The 17,163-nt window shown below is 52.7% G+C and overlaps 1 protein-coding gene across 18 annotated transcripts in view; it reads left to right on the top strand.

Annotated features, from left to right (window-relative positions):
- Nucleotides 1–17,163, top strand: part of CUX1 (cut like homeobox 1) — a 317,448-nt gene that overhangs the window by 134,214 nt on the left and 166,071 nt on the right. For all 18 annotated transcript variants that reach the window (XM_081297058.1, XM_081297057.1, XM_081297056.1 and 15 more), the window contains one exon: nucleotides 10,173–10,220. In XM_081297058.1, coding sequence (XP_081153184.1) covers nucleotides 10,173–10,220 — 48 coding nt within the window. The remainder of the gene's footprint in view (nucleotides 1–10,172; nucleotides 10,221–17,163) is intronic.

Raw genomic sequence — 17,163 nt, 5'->3', positions numbered from 1 at the left:
CGTTGACCTCCTGGACCCTTGGCAGGGTCTGTGGAGCCAGGAGTCCCCCAACCCTTCCCTGAGGATCATGGCCTTGTGGCATTTAGGGTCCGCCACAGTGCTCAGCTACTGCCACACGCCACTAGTTCCTCCTTCCTGCCCGGCCTCCGCACATCTCCAGTCTGCCCTCCCCCCTGCCTCTGCACCCTCCTGGCCTCTGCACCCCCATCCTGCTATCCTCTGCACCCCATCCTTCCATCCTCTGCCTACGTGTGGAGTCCGCAATGCGGCACCCGGGCCACTGTGTGTCAGCTGGCAAGTCTTGCAGGTTCATTCTTACTCAGGAACTTGGGCACCACTGCCCCCAGTGCCCCTTGCTGGCCCTCACCGCTCACTACCAGGCACCCCAGCCCGTCCTCCGGCACACAGCTTTCTTAGGATGGTGCTGAAGGCTCATCCGTCAGCATAAGGGGACTTTCCACCGGGACACAGAACATGTTTTAAATGGAGCAAAGAAATTTAAATGGGAAGAAATTATAGCATGAGCCAGTTTATCCCTTTCAAGATAATCTTATTTAATAACCAAAAAACTCACAAAGATGTGCATTTTATCCAGCTACAAAGCAGGATGGCAGGGTCTGTGTTGTGGTAATTACATGTTTGGGGTTTCATTCCTTCTTTAAACTAGATTTCTATTATTTCAGAAAATCAACCATTGCAGCAAAAGACTATTCATTTATTCCATTGCTGGGTGGCCCGTACGCCGTGAAAATAGGTCAAGAACAGTAATCTAAATTGACTGCTGATAAATAATTAAAGCTAATGGAATTTTCTCAAATCTGTGAACTAAAATCTTTGAGAAATTGCCAGGACATACTGTCTGCTGTTGTATGGAAAGATATTTTTTATTTAACACTCCAGTTTAAATGCCATTTAAAATTACCCTTTCTACCGCTGAGGCTGGAAGGAGCGCGTGCTTGTCTGTGACAGCATTGGAAGGCAGGGTGCCTGTCAATACTGTGTGGTTCATCTTCAGTGACGAGATGGGAAGTGAAGGTCCCAGGATCCTGGAACAAAGGGAAACTTCACTCTCCGCTCAGCCACCATTGGGAAACACACAGCGTGTTGTCTAGTTTGGAAACCCGCACCTGGCCCCACACCCGGGCTCTGGCATGCTTGACAAGGAGAATCGCAGCTGCCACAAGTGAAATCCAGGGATGCAAACACAAAGAGGGACTGTCCTCCCCTCGGCACTGTCCAGACCTTCATACCTAGGACACACATTCCCAGAAGTTCCTATCAGAAGATGCGGCTTCTTAAGAAAGCAGATGCATCCTACAGGCAGCGAGCCTGGCCTGGGACGCTGCTCCTAGTGTAGGTCATCTTGATGACCGTGAGCACAGCCGTCCTCGGCACACTTCAGGGGGCTGCAGACCTGGGGGCGAAGCCTCAGTGGCCCGAGGCCCCCTGGCACACGCTTCAGGGTCTGGCTCTCAGGTCTAGAACAGGGGTCCTCGCCTTATTTGTTAAGGGAAATGTTTTGGTGGGAAGAAGTCACTTTCTAGAGAAACCCTGGATTGTTAAGCTGCTCTACTGTGTGATGTTGCATCCATTCTAGTTTCTTATAAATGGTGAGCTCAACTTCTGAAATTAAACTTCTTAGCATATTTTTCCCTTTAAAAATGCTACATAGAAATGTCTGGATTTCAGAGGAGATTATTCCATTCAGATTGCCGCTTGCTCGCATCCGAGTGATCTAGAACCTGGCTGCCTGTGCGTTGCACTTTAAAGGTCTTCAGCATTCTTTCCTTGATATAGGCTGTGTAGGTGGTGGACACTGCCAGCGGCTGTTTCAGAACCCTGACCCCTGCTCTCCCAGAGCCCTGTCCCCTGCTCTCCCAGAGTCGTCTTTCTCCAGGGTAGGGGCTTTCTAGGTGGCTGCTTCCTGGGCAGGAGTTGGGTTGATGGCTTTAGAGATGCCGGCAGGAGCTTAGAACAGCAGCCAGCCATGTGCTGGCCCTCACCAGGAGGGAGCCTGGTCCAGCCCAGGTACCCTTGGATTGGAAGGCATTGGGAGAGCCAAGCCCCGCCCCCGGTGCCCCCAGAAACGGGAACCACAGCCACTCCCCACTTCCCCACTTTCAGGCCAGCTGTTCTCCTATGCAGAGCCAGGGATATGGGGAGCTGTTGTACCCACCCCACTAAGGAAGCCACATGTCACGTACAGCACATGAGAGGGACAGGAGCAGGGGTCACCTTGCACCTACTCTGCCTCCCCCAGGCCCTAGTGAATTATTCACCAACTGTTACTAGTGACCATGGTACAGGACAGCTTCCCCCAAATAGCAGCATCTCCCTGTGCCAGGGGGACTCCAATCACATGACAAGCCCCAGTTAGACAAGCCCATTCCAGGATGGGCAGGTCAGCCAGGACACTGTGGCAAGAGACTGGACCAGAGAGTCCTGGCATTTCCAGGTGAACCTGCCAAGGTGGCAGGTTGACGAATTGTCATTGTGATCTGAGAGGTGCCCTGGTTGTGCTCCCCTGGCTCTTGGCCTGCTCTGTGATGCTGTGAACTCCCAGCTGAAGGCCGTGTGCACCCCGCAGGGAAAGTATGGGGAAGTGTCTGCTGTTTCAGATGCATGCAGGGCAGGTAAATGGTCCCAGTCCCCAGGTCTCACTGTCATGTAATGGCCATCACCACCCTCATCTCACCCTGTCCCACCCCATCCTCTCCCACAAATCAGTTTGAAGCAAAAATCATAATTCGCAAAATATGTTAGTTTGTGTTTTAGAAGCAAAGGAGACTTTTCAAAAAAATACCTAAAATTTAGACTACAATAGATTTAAAAAATAAAACCTAGGACCTATTATTTTAATTTGAATTCATTTTGTGGTGCACTGTGTTTTATCAGCTATAATTCTTGCACTATTATGTTTCACCATTTTCAAAATCAGAGTATGAAAATAAGTGACATCTGAATTAAGCAAGCAGTGTGTTTTCTGAGCATAGCATGGAGCAGTGGCACAGGTTACACTTGCCATGTCCATTTGCTGAAATGAGCTATGGACAGTCATCTTTGATGTACCCTTAACATATTTTCCAGTTGGACTTTGGTTGCTGTGAGGCCTAATGGGAAAACCAGGGGCCAGGGAACTCACATGGAGATGACATTCTCCAGCCCTGGCTGGGTGTGCCTCGTCACCAGGCAGCTGTGACCAATGCTTCACCTCCCCAACACAGGAAGAAAATGTGGCCTGAGGCCAGGGAAAGAGATGGTTCTGAAACAGGAGGTGGCTGTGGGCAGGTGAGGGAGGCCGGGCTGCTCCTGATCCTGCCGCGGGGCCGTAGGCAACCCTCCAACAGGTGCAGAATTAGGCCTTTTGGAGATGGCTCAGTTCAGCCACCCCACCACTCCCACCCTGCCCGGAGCACTTGGAAAGTACACTCTGTCACCAGAGAAGGCAGGACCCCACTGCAGGGCTGCCACCAGCGAGGACAACACACTAAGACGGCAGAGGTTTTGGATATAGTAGAACTGTTCCGTAGAGATGTGCCTTAGTCACTGTGGAGTGAAAAGGATGCTGTGGCCCGGTGCAGGGGCGCACACCTGTCATCCCAGCGGCTCAGGGGGCAGGAGGATCTCGAGTTCAAAGCCAGCCTCGGCAAAAGCAAGGCGCAAGCAACTCAGCGAGACCCTGAGTCTAGAAAACAAGGCTGGGGATGTGGCTTGGTGGTCGAGTGCCCCTGGGTTCAATCCCTGGTACCTCCTCCCCCCCAAAAAAGAAGTTGTGCAACTTAGTAGAACATCCAGAAAATCTCAGACTATCGAATGTTTGTGGAGGTTGCTCTGTGAGCCTGAAGGTGCGTCTGTGACCCACCTTTCCCTTGCACACAGTGTCTATGCTGGCCCAGCAACTTCTTGTCCTTCCTTGTAGACCCCGAGCCATACTCCCAGGGACTGAGCTGGGCCCAGCACAGCAGCTCAGGGAGCCGCCAGCCCTGAGTCCGGCACATGGCTGGTACGCAGGCCACCGCCCTGCCCTGGTCTTGCATGCCACTGGGAAGCAGGAGAGTAGGGCCCAGAGGGACAGAGCCTTGCAGAGACCACCCCGACCCCCCCGGATGGCAGAAGGCCGAGGTCTGCACCTCGAAGGCCTGGGCAGCCTGGTTTGCAGGGCCCCCGATTTCCAGGTGCGGCCTCAGGTCGCCTGGCCGCTTTGTCTTTCTTGCTTTTAAATGAGAACTCATCTCACTAGCTCCTCTGTCATCTGGAAAAGGCCTTAATGGCACTTTCCTGTTCAGTTTTCTGGTCTAAAACCTGTGCTGTGAATCAGCGGTTTTGAGAACAATGCAATCCCTCTCACATGGCCGAGTCTCTACAGACCTGGCTCATTCTTTGCTGTGCACTCGAGGGAGGGTTGAAACGAGCAGCTGTGGCTGTTGCCAGCAGACACCTGATAGCAGCGCTGTCCAGGACATTGCTCTGCGCCACATGGAGGTGCTCGCTGCCTCTCGATCTGTGGGTGGAACTGGATGGAAAGAAGCCAGGGTCAGGGGCAGCCTGTGGCTGAACTACGTGTGCAGCTGCAGGTCCTCGCTGGGGCTGTGCCGCTCGCTCCTTCCCGCCCCTTCTAGTGTGGTTGTGACTGGCCGGAGCCCACTAGCTTCAGCTGCGATGGTAGCAGAGGGCATGTGGGTGGCCCAGAACCGCAGTGTCCGCAGCGCTCAGATGGCCCAGGCACTGCACTCTGAGAGAGGAACAGATGGAGCCATGGCCTGGCTGACCAGGGAGCCCGCGGGCTAGAATCGAGCATCCTCGGGTCTCTTCCTCAGTTAGGTGCAGAGCTGGAGAATCTTTGCAGGCAGCAGAGTTGGATAAAGAATGTCTCAAGCTGCCAAAAATAAAATTAGAACGAGTGGTTTTTAGCTGGTGACTTGGAGCGCGGCAGTGTCAGTTTGCGTGTGATGTGTGAACATATAGCGGTTTTTTCCTCTCAACTGTCTCTAAACATGCATGTGCGCATGCGTGTGCAAACACACGTCCAGGTTTAATACCAAAGCTTGTTTCAGGGAGTTGCCGCAAGACTTGCAAATGCTCAAATAAATGTTTTTTTAAAAGAACAGCATGTTGCTAAAGAGGAGTTTGCTTTATGTAAGGACATGGGGCGGGCGAGGCTCTTCGGCCCAGCTGGGATTCTGCCATAGATGTAGAAATCATTTTCTCACCTCCTGAGCTGGTGTTCTCAGGAGGCAGCCCTGTGCCAGGTGGGCAGGGCTGGGGGGCACCTGCTGTGGCCTGCTTCTCAGCTCCCCTGCCCTTCTCCTTCCAGGGCCCCATCCGGCTTCACTGTTTCTCTCTGAATTTGGGCCTTGATAAGCCTTGGAGGGATGGGCCTGTACATACCCTGCGCCCCACCCCACCACCGTGTGGCCTGCTATCTGGGTGGCCTCTGTATGCTGTGCCTGTGCCCATTTGGGGCCACCGTGATTACATCCTTTAAAAAACCTCACTGTGGTGTGGACTTTAGAGGGAAATCTGGGTTCAAACTCTAACCCTTCCAGTTCTGTAATCTTGAACAAATTCTCCTCCCTTTCTGAGCCTCAGGGTCTTGTCCGGACAGCAGAGCTGTCCCTCATGTTGATGGGATCACTGTGAGGAGCCCTTGGCTCCAGTGCTCAGCTCGTGGCAGACATCGAGTTGGCACTTCAGACCTTGTGTGTCTCTCTTGCCTCCTTCCCTTGGACTCCGGGTTTCTCAGGATGTTCCTGCACTTGCTGAGCTGGTTCTGTCCCCGGCTCAGCTCAAGCTGTGACATCCCGTGAGCAGTCCCTTCCTAGTCCTCATCTCGGGGCAGCATTGCATAGTGACCGCCTTTTTCCTCTTGAGCTCCCTCCTCACTTGGCCCCGCGCTCTCCCTGCCATCCCCCTGCCCCTGCCACCCCCCCTCCCAGGAAAGCCCCGACTGGATGTCTCTCAGCCCAAGCAGCCCAGGATAGAGGTTGCCAGCCATGTGGCTACAGGCACTTGACCTTGGCCAGTCCAAACTGAGACGGTGAGCTGAGCATGCAGTGCACAGCAGACAGCAGAACCTCAAAGCAGAAATGAAAGTCAGTGAACAAAATGAAATGGAAATATACGTAAAAATACCTTGTTAATTTTTACATCAATTTCTTGTGAAAGGGTCGCATTTGGGACACACTGGGTGAAATGAAGCCAAAGCCAACTTCACGTATTCCAGCTGCGTCGTCAGGGTGGCACTAGAGAACAGGAAGCTGTGTGTGGCTGGCTTGGCCTGCAGTGGACAGAGCCACCCTAGGCGGGAACCCAGGCCCGAGGGCTCTTCTGTAGGCTGCGACCTCCCGCTTGCTGGGTCTCGGCCCCCCTGGAGGGTTGTCTGTTCTCCACTTGTTCTTTCATTGCTCTCATGTCCACTCCACTCAGGGCTGAGTCCCTCTGGTGTGCCAGGCCCTTAGTAGCATGGAGGAGACCAGCACTGGCCTGAGGTGTGGCCCAAGGTCAAGCTAACACCCAGGGCAGCAGGTCCAGATTTGGTCTTCTTGCTGACCCAACCCACTGCCAGTTCCCAGACTGCAGAGCACCTGTGCTCCAGGCCTGGGCCACACTGCAGCCTGCGCCGTGGGTGGGGTCATCAGGAAAGTGCCCGTTAGCCCTCTGGGGAAGCAGACATAGGGTCTGGTGTGGGGGGACTCAGCTTCCAACTTTCTAGAGTCTTCAACCCACCCGTGCCTGGGTGTCCTCAGCAAAATGCCACCCAGCTCTGCGTTGGAAGCTGCAGGAAGAGGGGCAGGCAGAACCCACGCCACCCGCAGCAGCCCCAGCCGGAAAGCAGAGTCTGCGCTCCTGTCACCAAGTCCCTGTCTGGAGCTCAGAGGGAGAAATGCCAGGAAGCGTAGCCTGCGCTGGGCCACCCTGGCTGTCTCCAGGGGACTGCTCAGAGCCCAAGGGGTCAGCAAGGGCTACAGGCTGTTGGATATTGCAGGGCAGGGCCTGAGGGCCACCCCATGAACATAGTCCCCTTGGGGCGAGCAGCCAACTTCCAGTCCAGCTCCTTGGCGTCTGACAATTGGAAGGCAAGCCTCTCATTGGCTTATTTTCCTTGATTTTTTCATGTCTTAGTTTTTAAAAATAAGATGCGCACGTGTCTGTGCCTCCCCGTGTGAGAGGAGGGTCGCCCGTGTAGTGTTTTAGAGGCGATTCTGGTGCCCTGGATGCTATGGACTGTGAGTCCCGGGCGGGGTGAGTGGCATCCCTCTTAGCCCACACTGGCCAAGGCAGCCACGCCTCCCGACCAGGCCACCTTCATGCACATTCAGCCTCTGCGGAAACGGACGCTAACTCCATCCGTTGTCCTGGGTTTGCAGTCTGTGACCACAGTCGTGCCACGTGGCCATCCTCCTGTTGTCCTTGCCTGGGGAGGGGGAGAACCCCCTCTCTCCAGGGGAGTCTGCCTGCACCCTCCCTTGCCCCACCAGGGTCTCCACTCCCGGCAGGGCGCCAGGTCACCACCAGCAAGGCACACACACCTCCCACCTGCACTTACCCTCCTGCATCACGGCCCAGAGAGACCAGGCCTCCTGCAGAGCACTGTGGCTGATTCGTGGTGTTTGGAATGTGGCATCGACCCGGGTGGCCCTTGTCCCCTCGTCCCCTCACAGTGTTACGTTTTGCCCTCCGCCTTCTGAGGAGTGCAGAGGGTAAGAACCCGCCTGCTTTTCCTTCCTGCCGCTGCAGTAGCCGCTCACCTGGTCTTAGAGGCCAGAACTACAGGGATCTGTTATCTGACGAGGCCAGAGCCCACGAATCCCAAACGGGATTACCAGGCCTTTGCAAAGATGTGGCCCGAGTATGTTCCCTTCAGCAGCCCAGGATGGGTCTGTCCTGGTCTCCTTCAGCTCCCCAGCTCCCCTCGGTCCCTGGCCTGTACCCCGATAGCATTCCGACCCTGCGTCTGTCCTCAAGTCCCCTTCCCTCACCCCGGCACTCCTGCCTCCCTCTTATACGGACACTGCCAGGACACCGGCCACCTGGATAATCTGGTCTTCTCCCTACTTATGGTCCCTAATTTGTTCACATCTCCAAAGTCCCCGTCACCATGAGACCCAGCGTTCCCACGTGCTCCAGGGATCGAGATGTGGGCATCTCGAGGGGCCCATCATCGTGCCTGCCACGATTAGGACAGCCCGAGTGCAGAAGAAACTGAGAAAGAGTGTGATTATTTTTTGTCATTGAATTTGGTTTAGAAATCCAGAAAACACTGGGGTTGTGGCTCAGTGGCAGAGCGCTGAGGGGTCGATCCTCAGCACCACATAAAAATAAGTAAATATTTTAAAAAAAAAAAGGGAATCCAGAAAACCATCCAGTGGAGGAGTTGAAATGTGGTCTTCTCTAGGGAATAGGGAACACATTTAGAAGTGCATCTTTCGGAAAAGCGTGTCCCTAAGAGGGGGATGAATTGTCTGTGCAGTGAGGGGCCGAGTCACGTGGGGTGGCTCCTTCACAGAAGCTCACGGAGCCGCCTTGCTTGTGGGCCCTGCAGTGCTGGGGACGTTCTGGGTCTGCCGGCCTCACGTGGCCAGAGTGGCTGAGGAGCTGAATTCTCCAACCTTATTTAGCTTTAATTAAGTTACAGTTAGACATAAATAGCCACACGTGGCCATCGGCCCCCGCGCTGGACGGCACCTCCTGGAGCAAGATTTCCTAACCAGGGCTCCCTGGGTAGGCCATAGGCGGCCCTGAGGAGATGATGGGTAGTTTTATGTCTGGGGGAGCCCATCTGTAAGAGCTAAGCATGGAGGGCCCTTTGATTTAGGAGCTTGGTTAATGGAACCCAAAATGCTGTTGAACAGGCAGTTACCAAAGCTGGCACACCTCCAGCGAGTTCTAGAACTTCAGCATCCCAGAGTGGGAGAGGATTGGACTCCCTACCGCCCCAGGGTGGCGGGGCTCCCCTCATCCATCTCCGTGTGAGGCTGACGGTCCAGGTGCCAGGCTCACTGGGCCCCAGTTGGAAAGGGTGGAGTGCCAGGAGCCAAGCAGCCTGCCCCAGCCCCACCTGCCGCTGCCTCCTCCCAGGAAGACGAGGCCACCCTTAGACACTTAGAGGTGGTGGCTGAGGCTCACAAACAAAGTGACTTCCCTTGTCCCACAGTTAGAGAGTGGCTGAGCCAAAAATCGGAATCAGCACTGCCCAGATCTGCTATCCCCTTCCCTGTTCTGAACCCCTTGAAGCTCTGCCCTAGCCCCCACTCCTGCCTGCCTTCACCCCGGGTCCACAGAGTCCAGGCGCAGGCTCAGGTTCACCTGTGCCTTGCTAGCCTTTGTTCTGAGGGCATCCTGGTGACAGGGCAGGGGCAGGTGCCCTGAGAGCCCAGCCCTGGCCCTCTGCTATCAGCTGCAAAAGTCCTGCCCCTCTCCCCAGCTCACCCGCTGTCCCTGTGAAGCACTTCCTCACTGTCATAATTTGACTTTATCTTTCCTCCTGTATTTTCTCATAGCATTAGGTTTATTTTTCTAAAATAATACTTTATCTTCTTCCTGTGCCTTGGTCGGACTGGTGTCTGTCCTTACCAGCCTTGGCCGGTTTCAGATGGGCACATACATCTGGGTGAGCCTGGAACTGAAAAAAGTTGTGGATATTCTTGTCCCAGACATAGTGAATCCGATCTGGCGTGTGGGTCTTGCTCAGACAGGTGTTTACACGCCTTAAAGTAAATCCTTGAGATCGTAGGGGTATGTGGACAGGCTGTCCCCTCCTACAGCATGGGCACAGGACTGTTGGCTCAGGGTGGAGTTCCCAGTGACTGCCAGGAGGGCTTCAGAACAGGCTGGCCCTCCCATTAGCAGGGCACAAGACAGCTGCTGAAACACGACAGCGGCCCAGGCCTTCCCGAGAGAAGCAGCCTCAGTGACCCCACTTAGGGACCGACATGGGGACTGCAGCCCATGGCAGGTTCTAACCGGGACTTAGTGGAAGTGAGACCCGCTGTGCTCTCACGTAAGGGAGCATCAGTTCCCAAGTGGGCATGCGGATTGGGAGAGGGGCGGGAAGGCTTTATGTTGCGGGCATCAGCTCAGAACTCTGGGACTCAAGCTGTCTTGAAGCGCTAACCAGTGTTCCCTTCTCTTTCCTTCCCCACGCTGCTGCTGCCCCGCTGCTGCTGCCCCAGGATTTGCGCAAGCAGGTAGCGCCGCTGCTGAAGAGCTTCCAAGGGGAGGTAAGCCTTCACCTTCAGTTCATGCCCCAGCCGCCCTGGGCCTACCGTCTCAGTCTCAGTGAGTCGATGCCATTGACAGGACATCTGCCCAGGCAGAGCCTCATCAGCTGCACTGACCCCACATGGTGCAGACTTTGCACTCGTAATGGGACTTTCCCCTCCAGGTCCTCAGTGCAAGTCCTTCTGGAAAGGGAAGCTGCATGTTGATGTGGAAAGGTGTGGTTCAGGGGACAGATGCCCTGCAGGGTTGCACTTCTATGGCCTTAGGAGCCCACGGACACCTCAAGGGGTCGCCCTGTGCTATGAGCTAGTCTGGGCTGCTGCTGCCCCAGGCCTCCTGCAGGGAATAGATGGGAACAGATAGAACATTCTGGTGCTTTCTGAGGGTTGTAGGGGAGGAATTTCACTGGATCTGAACCCCAGAGTCCAGGCAGGAATCACAGGAGGAAGCCTGCCGGTGTGAGGGAGTGTGTTCTAGTGGTTCCTTCCAGAGAATGGCTGAGCTGTCTGGCAGACAACTGCAGCGTGTCACCCGAGACATCCTGTGATGTCTGCTGCCTGAGAACAGGAACGGCGCCCACGGAGAGCACCGAGGGTGGAGGAGGGCGGAGGAGGGCGGAGGAGGGCGGCGCTTGGCTCCCTCCCGGCCCTGTGCCGACAACAGGTTCCAGGAAGATGCAAGTGGTGACCTGCAGGCCCAGGAGGGGAGGGCCCGAAGGGAGGGCCGTGTTGGGGGGCTGAGGAGTGCTGTCATCCTGCGGTCCCTGGTTCCTCTGTGGGTCAGCCTGGACACTGGTGCCTTTCGCTGACACCGCGTGGGAAGGCTGGAATCCTGGCCCAGGGCTCCAGCATTAGTAGCTAGGCTCCTGTTTGGCAAACCCTCAGCAGGCAGGTGACAGCGGAGGGGAGGGGAGGAGGTGTGTTGGGCAGGCAGGAGGCCAAAGGGGAGATGCCAGGATGCCCCAGGTCCGTGGAGAAGGGCGGCCGCAGTGCCAGTAAGGAGTTCCCCAGGTGGATCGGTGACCCTCTTTTTTATGTACCCAACCTTGTGGAGTGCCCGTGTCCTTGGCTAGTTGAGGCCCAGCAGGCTGCCCGGATCCCAGGCCTCTGATGGCCTTGGATAGTCTTATCCTTGGTGTCTGTCTCCAGATCCTCACTTGATGAGTGACACTTACCTGACGTGTTCCTGCACTTGATCTTATCTGCTCTCTGTTCTGAAGCTTTTGGGAGGCCCCTGGGTTAGGGTTCTCTGCCTGCAAAGAGCCCAGCAGGCTTCTGTGTCTGCTTGTTTTTCTTTTGTTTTGAAAATTTTTGAAGTCGCTTAAGAATAGAAGGCTCAGTGCAACTGACACCTGTGCACCTCCACCCAGCTGCCCACCTGTTGGCATCTGCCACGTCTGCTCTCCACCCAGCCTTCTCTAAACATGTGGGAATAAGTCGTGGGTAGCGTTGAGGGTTGGAAATGACAGCCCCAAAACAGAGTGGCCTGGGAAGAGGGAGGGAGGAAGAAAGCAGAACACTGATAACATCCATCCTTTCCCAGTGACAGGACAATCCCTGGGAGTGAAGCAGTCATCACCCAGTGACAGGACAATCCCTGGAAAAGCAAGCATTGATCCTCTCCCAATATGTCCTTTCCCAGAGACATACAATAGACCCTGGGGGTGGGGGGATAAGTACCGAACTCTGGACCCTCCCCTCCGTCCTAGCCCAGAAAAACACATTTGCCCAGTAAAAACAAATTTCAGATTCTCACAGCCTGTCTCCTGGGGGCCCAACCTGATATGTTCTGTTAGTCTTGAGTGGTTAAGCCACTTTGCAGTGAAGCCTATATAAGCACAGATTCCTCCTGTGACCAGGGGCCATTTTCTATCCAGAAAGTGACGCTGGGCCTCACTGCTGAAAAAAGGCTCAGCTGATCCACGAAGTCTGACCCTGTCTGGCTGTTTGTGCTTTCACCATGGTGCCAAGACCATTTTGGTTATTTTTGCTTCCAAGCGTGACACTGCACCCTTAAACCTGTGTGTGTGTGTCCCCTAAACTAAGGAAGCAGGAAGATTGCCCAGCATTGCCACAGTGATCACCACTCACACCTGGGGACAGAGCAGTGACTCCAGGTTATCCAGCCCTTGTCCAGAATCTCATTTCCCTACTTCCTCAAGCTGCTCTTGGAATTGCCCTGCTCCGTCCCCCCTGGGCGCAGTCGGTTCCCACGATGCATTTGGGTTTGGCAGTGCGCACACGTCTATTCTCCCCCCACCCAATATCACCTTTTTTATCTATTAAATTGATTTTTTAAGGGGGGAGAATCAAGGCCAGTTTTTGTACAGATTGTCCTGCATTCTTGGTGGGCTAGGGGGTTGGCTTTGGTCCTGTCAGATTGGAAATGCCTTGGGCTGGGCAGAGCCTGCATGTGTGAGGCCCTGGGTTCGCTCCTCAGCACCCTCCAGGCCTCACAGGAGGAAGGCAATGCCTGAGAGCAGATGGCTTGCCACTAGCCCACTTTTAAAAGGCACTTTGAAAAGGAAATTTTTTAGCACCATTAATATTTATCAAACCTCTGGTAATTACTATGTGTTTTAAAATAAGTGTTATTGTGTATACTTAAGGCATACAACATGATGTCACGGGATACGTGCAGATCTTAAAGTGGTCACTATGATGAAGCAAATTAACATACCCACCATGGCTCACATCTATTCCTTTATTTGCGGCAAGAGCAACTAAAATCACATTCAGCAGAAATCTGTGACACGGTCTGAGTGCCAGTCCCCACCACCCGCCACGCCCCACCGCACCCTTGCAGCCAGCTCTGCACACCTGCTCATCCCAGTACCTGTGGCTCTGCACCCTGGCCTCACCTCCCCATCTCCTCTTCCTCCCGTGTGCTCTGTGGATGTTAAGTGAGCTAACAGAAATGTCTAGTTACTTAGTGACTTTCTCATAAGTTACTTCAGGCGCAGGAGTGCTGATCCTGCTGTGGAAGGTGGGTTCACTGTGGGTTCACACAGAGGACTCTGCAGGAGGCCCCGGGAGTGGTGCAGGTGGTCTCCCTCTGCCAGAGGCCGGGGCAGCCTGTGGGGCCCAGCGAGCCTCTCGTTGGAGGCTCCCTCTCGACGCCTTCCTTGGTTTCTGCCAAATGTGGCTTTGGTTCCCGCCTTTTTCTTTGAGCTGTCCCAGGGCACTTCAGCTCGTGCAATGAAACGCATGAAATAGAAAGGGCCTAAGAGAACGTGCACTAGTGTAGAAAATGTTCTTTGCCCAGACTTTGCTTTGTTGCCGTTTGGTTTTGATTCTGTCAAGCAGAGATGGAGCCAGGGCCTGGGCCGCTGAGCCCACACTCTGCCCTGAGCAAGCGCTGGCCCTGCTCCAGAATTTGTATAGGTTGTCTCCTCCCCGAGGCCCCCTGAAAGAGAACACAGAGCCAGCAGGAGCCACAGAGGAGGTTTGCAGACAGCCAGGTACCCTGACTCCAGGGTCCATGGCACTGAGTTTCCAGAGGGGCGTCCATATGTGGGGTTGACCTGCCCTGGTGGCTGGGGCAGCCACTTACCTGCTAGACTCCTCCCGGCTCCCCCGCTCTGCCTCACCTGGGACCCGCATCCCTTCTCCTCACCCCCAGCCACGGTGGGCTCCCTCTGCCACATGGATGGTAGCGCTGTTGATGAGGTGAAAGGTGCCGTGTGCCCCGGAATGCCTTGGAAGAATCCTGTAAATAGCTGTTGTCCTTGATTGAAAAGTTTGAGATTTTCTAATCATAACAATTATATATAATTATTATAGCAAAGTCATCAAAGCTAACTCACACTGAAATTAGATTGATTGATTGATTGCCATACCTAATTTTCTGCTTTTCAATCCCAGCCGATTGATGGGGGGCAGGTGTTAACCTACATGTTGAATACAGTTGAAAGCGTGTCCAAGCCTAAGGACGGCTTAAACCAGCCCTCGGGTAAATACACCCTCTAAGAAAATGCGGGGTCTCTTGAACTGCTCCCCTTCTCCTCTCCCTGGGGAGGGTCCTGGTTTGGACAGTTGGGGTGGGGAGCTGGCTGTGGCAGCCCTAGCAGGGGACCGGGACAATTGGGCCAGCTGTTCTGAGAGATGAAAACCCTCCTGGGCAGTAACCCAAGTGCTTATGTCAGAAGGAGTGAGAGACTGGGAAGTCCTCCCCCCACAGCAAGTTGAGAAAAGTGCCGCAGAATAATTCCAACAGGAACAAGGAAGTGATAATATCATTAATTAAAACTAATGATATTAATAATAAGGATTACATATCAATAATAATTGAATCCCATTAATTATAATGAACAATATTAAGTAAATACATGGGTATTAATAGTAATAGATATAAGAACTGAAATGCATGAAATAGAAAGGACCTAAGAGAACATGCACATCCAGGCGCTCGGGCAGCCTCCACCCCACCCCACCCTACCCTGCTGTGAGGAGAGGTGAGCAGCTGAGCAGGTGGGAGAGGTGACGAGAGAATGCTAGAAGCAGCTTTATTCCAATGACTGGAGAGGCAGTGGGAACTGGATGGCCTCGCAGCTCCTCCAGAAGCGTCCCGCAGTCAGATGGCTCCCTGGGAGAGTTCTCGTGGTCTTCAGGGAGCACACAGTTCTGATCCTTTGCATGCTCCTTTAGGAAGCATCTTATAGGCTTATGTGACTTCAGTGCCAAAACCAGACGAGAACAGTGCAAGAAAAATAAAATTCAGCCTTATTTATGAGTGCACACGAAGGGCCTTAGAAAGGCCAGTGAGTCCACCAACTCCGTCCATCACAGGATACTGTTTGTTTTTTTTTTTTTTTTAAAGAGAGAGTGAGAGAGGAGAGAGAGAGAGAATTTTTAATATTTATTTTTTAGTTCTCGGCGGACACAACATCTTTGTATGTGGTGCTGAGGATCGAACCCGGGCCGCACGCATGCCAGTCAAGCGCGCTACCGCTTGAGCCACATCCCCAGCCCCTACTGTTTGGTTTAATATTAAAAAAAAAATGTAGCCGTGTCAGTTAATATCATTAACAGGTTAAAAGAGAAAAATTGTCATTTTAATAGTTACAGGAAAAGAACTTGATAAAATCCATCCCTGATAAAAACCACCAGCAAACTAGGAATAGAGGGAAACTTTTTTAACCTGGTAAAAGGTATTGATGAAACACATCCTTCAGTCACCAGACCCCGTGGTGTTGAAAACATTTTCTTTGCTACCAGGATCAGGACAAGAATGCCTGTGGTTGCTACTTCGATCTAATGAAAAGTCTTAGCTAGTGTAGAAAAACAGGGGAAATAAAAGTTTAAGGATTACAACACAAGAAATAAAAGTGCCCATTTTCAAGTGAGGCTCAATTTTTAAACAAGTTTCTAGATTCACATCAGTGTGTGGAAGTGATCACATACTCCATAGCAGCGGCAAACCTGAAGTGGTTTTTGAAAAGGATACCCCTGGAGAGAACAAGCATCGCAGAAAGGTGCCTAGAAATAAATGTACGTCAGAGCTCTTTCAGGAGAAAAACAAAACCTTTATATTGATGGATAGTGAAGATTTAAATGGGAAGAATTAGGTATTCATAGATATAAATTCTCACTGTTATGAGAAAGACTGATTTGTCTCATTTGATAATAATAGTTTTTGCTGTTTCGATCAAAATCCCAACAGGAGTCAGGTGTTGTAGTCCCACTTACTCTGGAGGCTGAGGCAGGAAGATGGCAAGTTTGAGACCAGCCTCGGCAACTTAGAAAGGCCCTGTCTCAAAAAATATAAAGGGCAGGGGGAGGGGGCAGTGTAGCTCAGTGGTGAAGAACCCCTGGGTTCAATCCCCAGTACCACTCCAAAGAGAGAAGAAAAATAATAAACCCAACAGGATTTTCTTGATTAAAGTAAAAAACTGATTCTAGAATTTCTGTATATTCAAGAGCAAATGGTTAGTAATAATAAATATAATACTGAACAAAAAAGAAATGGAGGGTTTGCCCTACCAGATTACTGGAGTACAGAGGTGCAGACCAACGGAACATAATAAAAACACAGCAGCAGACCAGCTGCTTTCTACTTAGAGGAGCAAGCGCATTGCAGAGGTGGCTTCCCCGAGCACTGAGGAAAGGGGACTCTTCCATGCACCATCCATCCCTGACAGTGGTCCCTCTCTGTGGAGTTCATGAATTGGACCCCCTCACACCACATGCAATCACAAATTAAGGCAAGTCAGCACGTTACTCCTGCTCCAAGAGAATGCACAGCATGGGACCGTGAGTTGAGAGACTTTCTTAATTGGAAAGGATTCCATAAAGAAAGAGATGGTTGCCATCCTCCACATTAGAGTTTTAAAGTAAGAGCTTTTTGTTGTGGGAAGATGCCCTCAAGAATGGGCAAATACACACCCAGGGCACCACTGGATTCATGTGTGACCTAGAGAGAGGTCCCCTTTCCCAGGACATCACTTATCATCTGAGGGAAACACTCAGGACTCCCCCTTGTGTTTGTGGTGACAAAGGTACAGATGGCATCTCCCAGGGCCGTGTGGTGCCTAGTCCTGTGTGGGGGAGTCCCAGCCAGGTCTCACCAGTAGTTCCAAAAGCTGAACACTCACAGAACCTTAAAGCTCTTGTATCAAGAAAAGACAGACACAATCAGAAGATGCAGGTGCTGAGCTCGGTGGCCCACGCCCTTAATCCCAGAAGCTCCGAGGCAGAGACAGGAGGATCTCGAGTTCAAACCAGCCTCAGCAAAAGCGAGGTGCTAAGCAACTCAGACCCTGTCTCTAATCAAATATGAAACAGGGCTGGGGAAGTGGCTCAGTGGCTGAGTTCAACACCCGATACTCCCACCACCACCACCCAAAAAAAAAAAAAAAAAAAAAAGCACCACAATTGTGAACATCACTCTCAGAAAAAGAAAAAAAAAAATCAGAGTGGTCAATGAATGTGTGAAAAGGCACAA

The sequence above is a fragment of the Spermophilus citellus genome (genome assembly GCF_964194105.1).
Source record: "Spermophilus citellus genome assembly, chromosome: 6".
NCBI lineage: Eukaryota > Metazoa > Chordata > Mammalia > Rodentia > Sciuridae > Spermophilus > Spermophilus citellus.
Note: the sequence above shows the minus strand (reverse complement) of the source record. Positions and strands in the feature narration are given on the sequence as shown.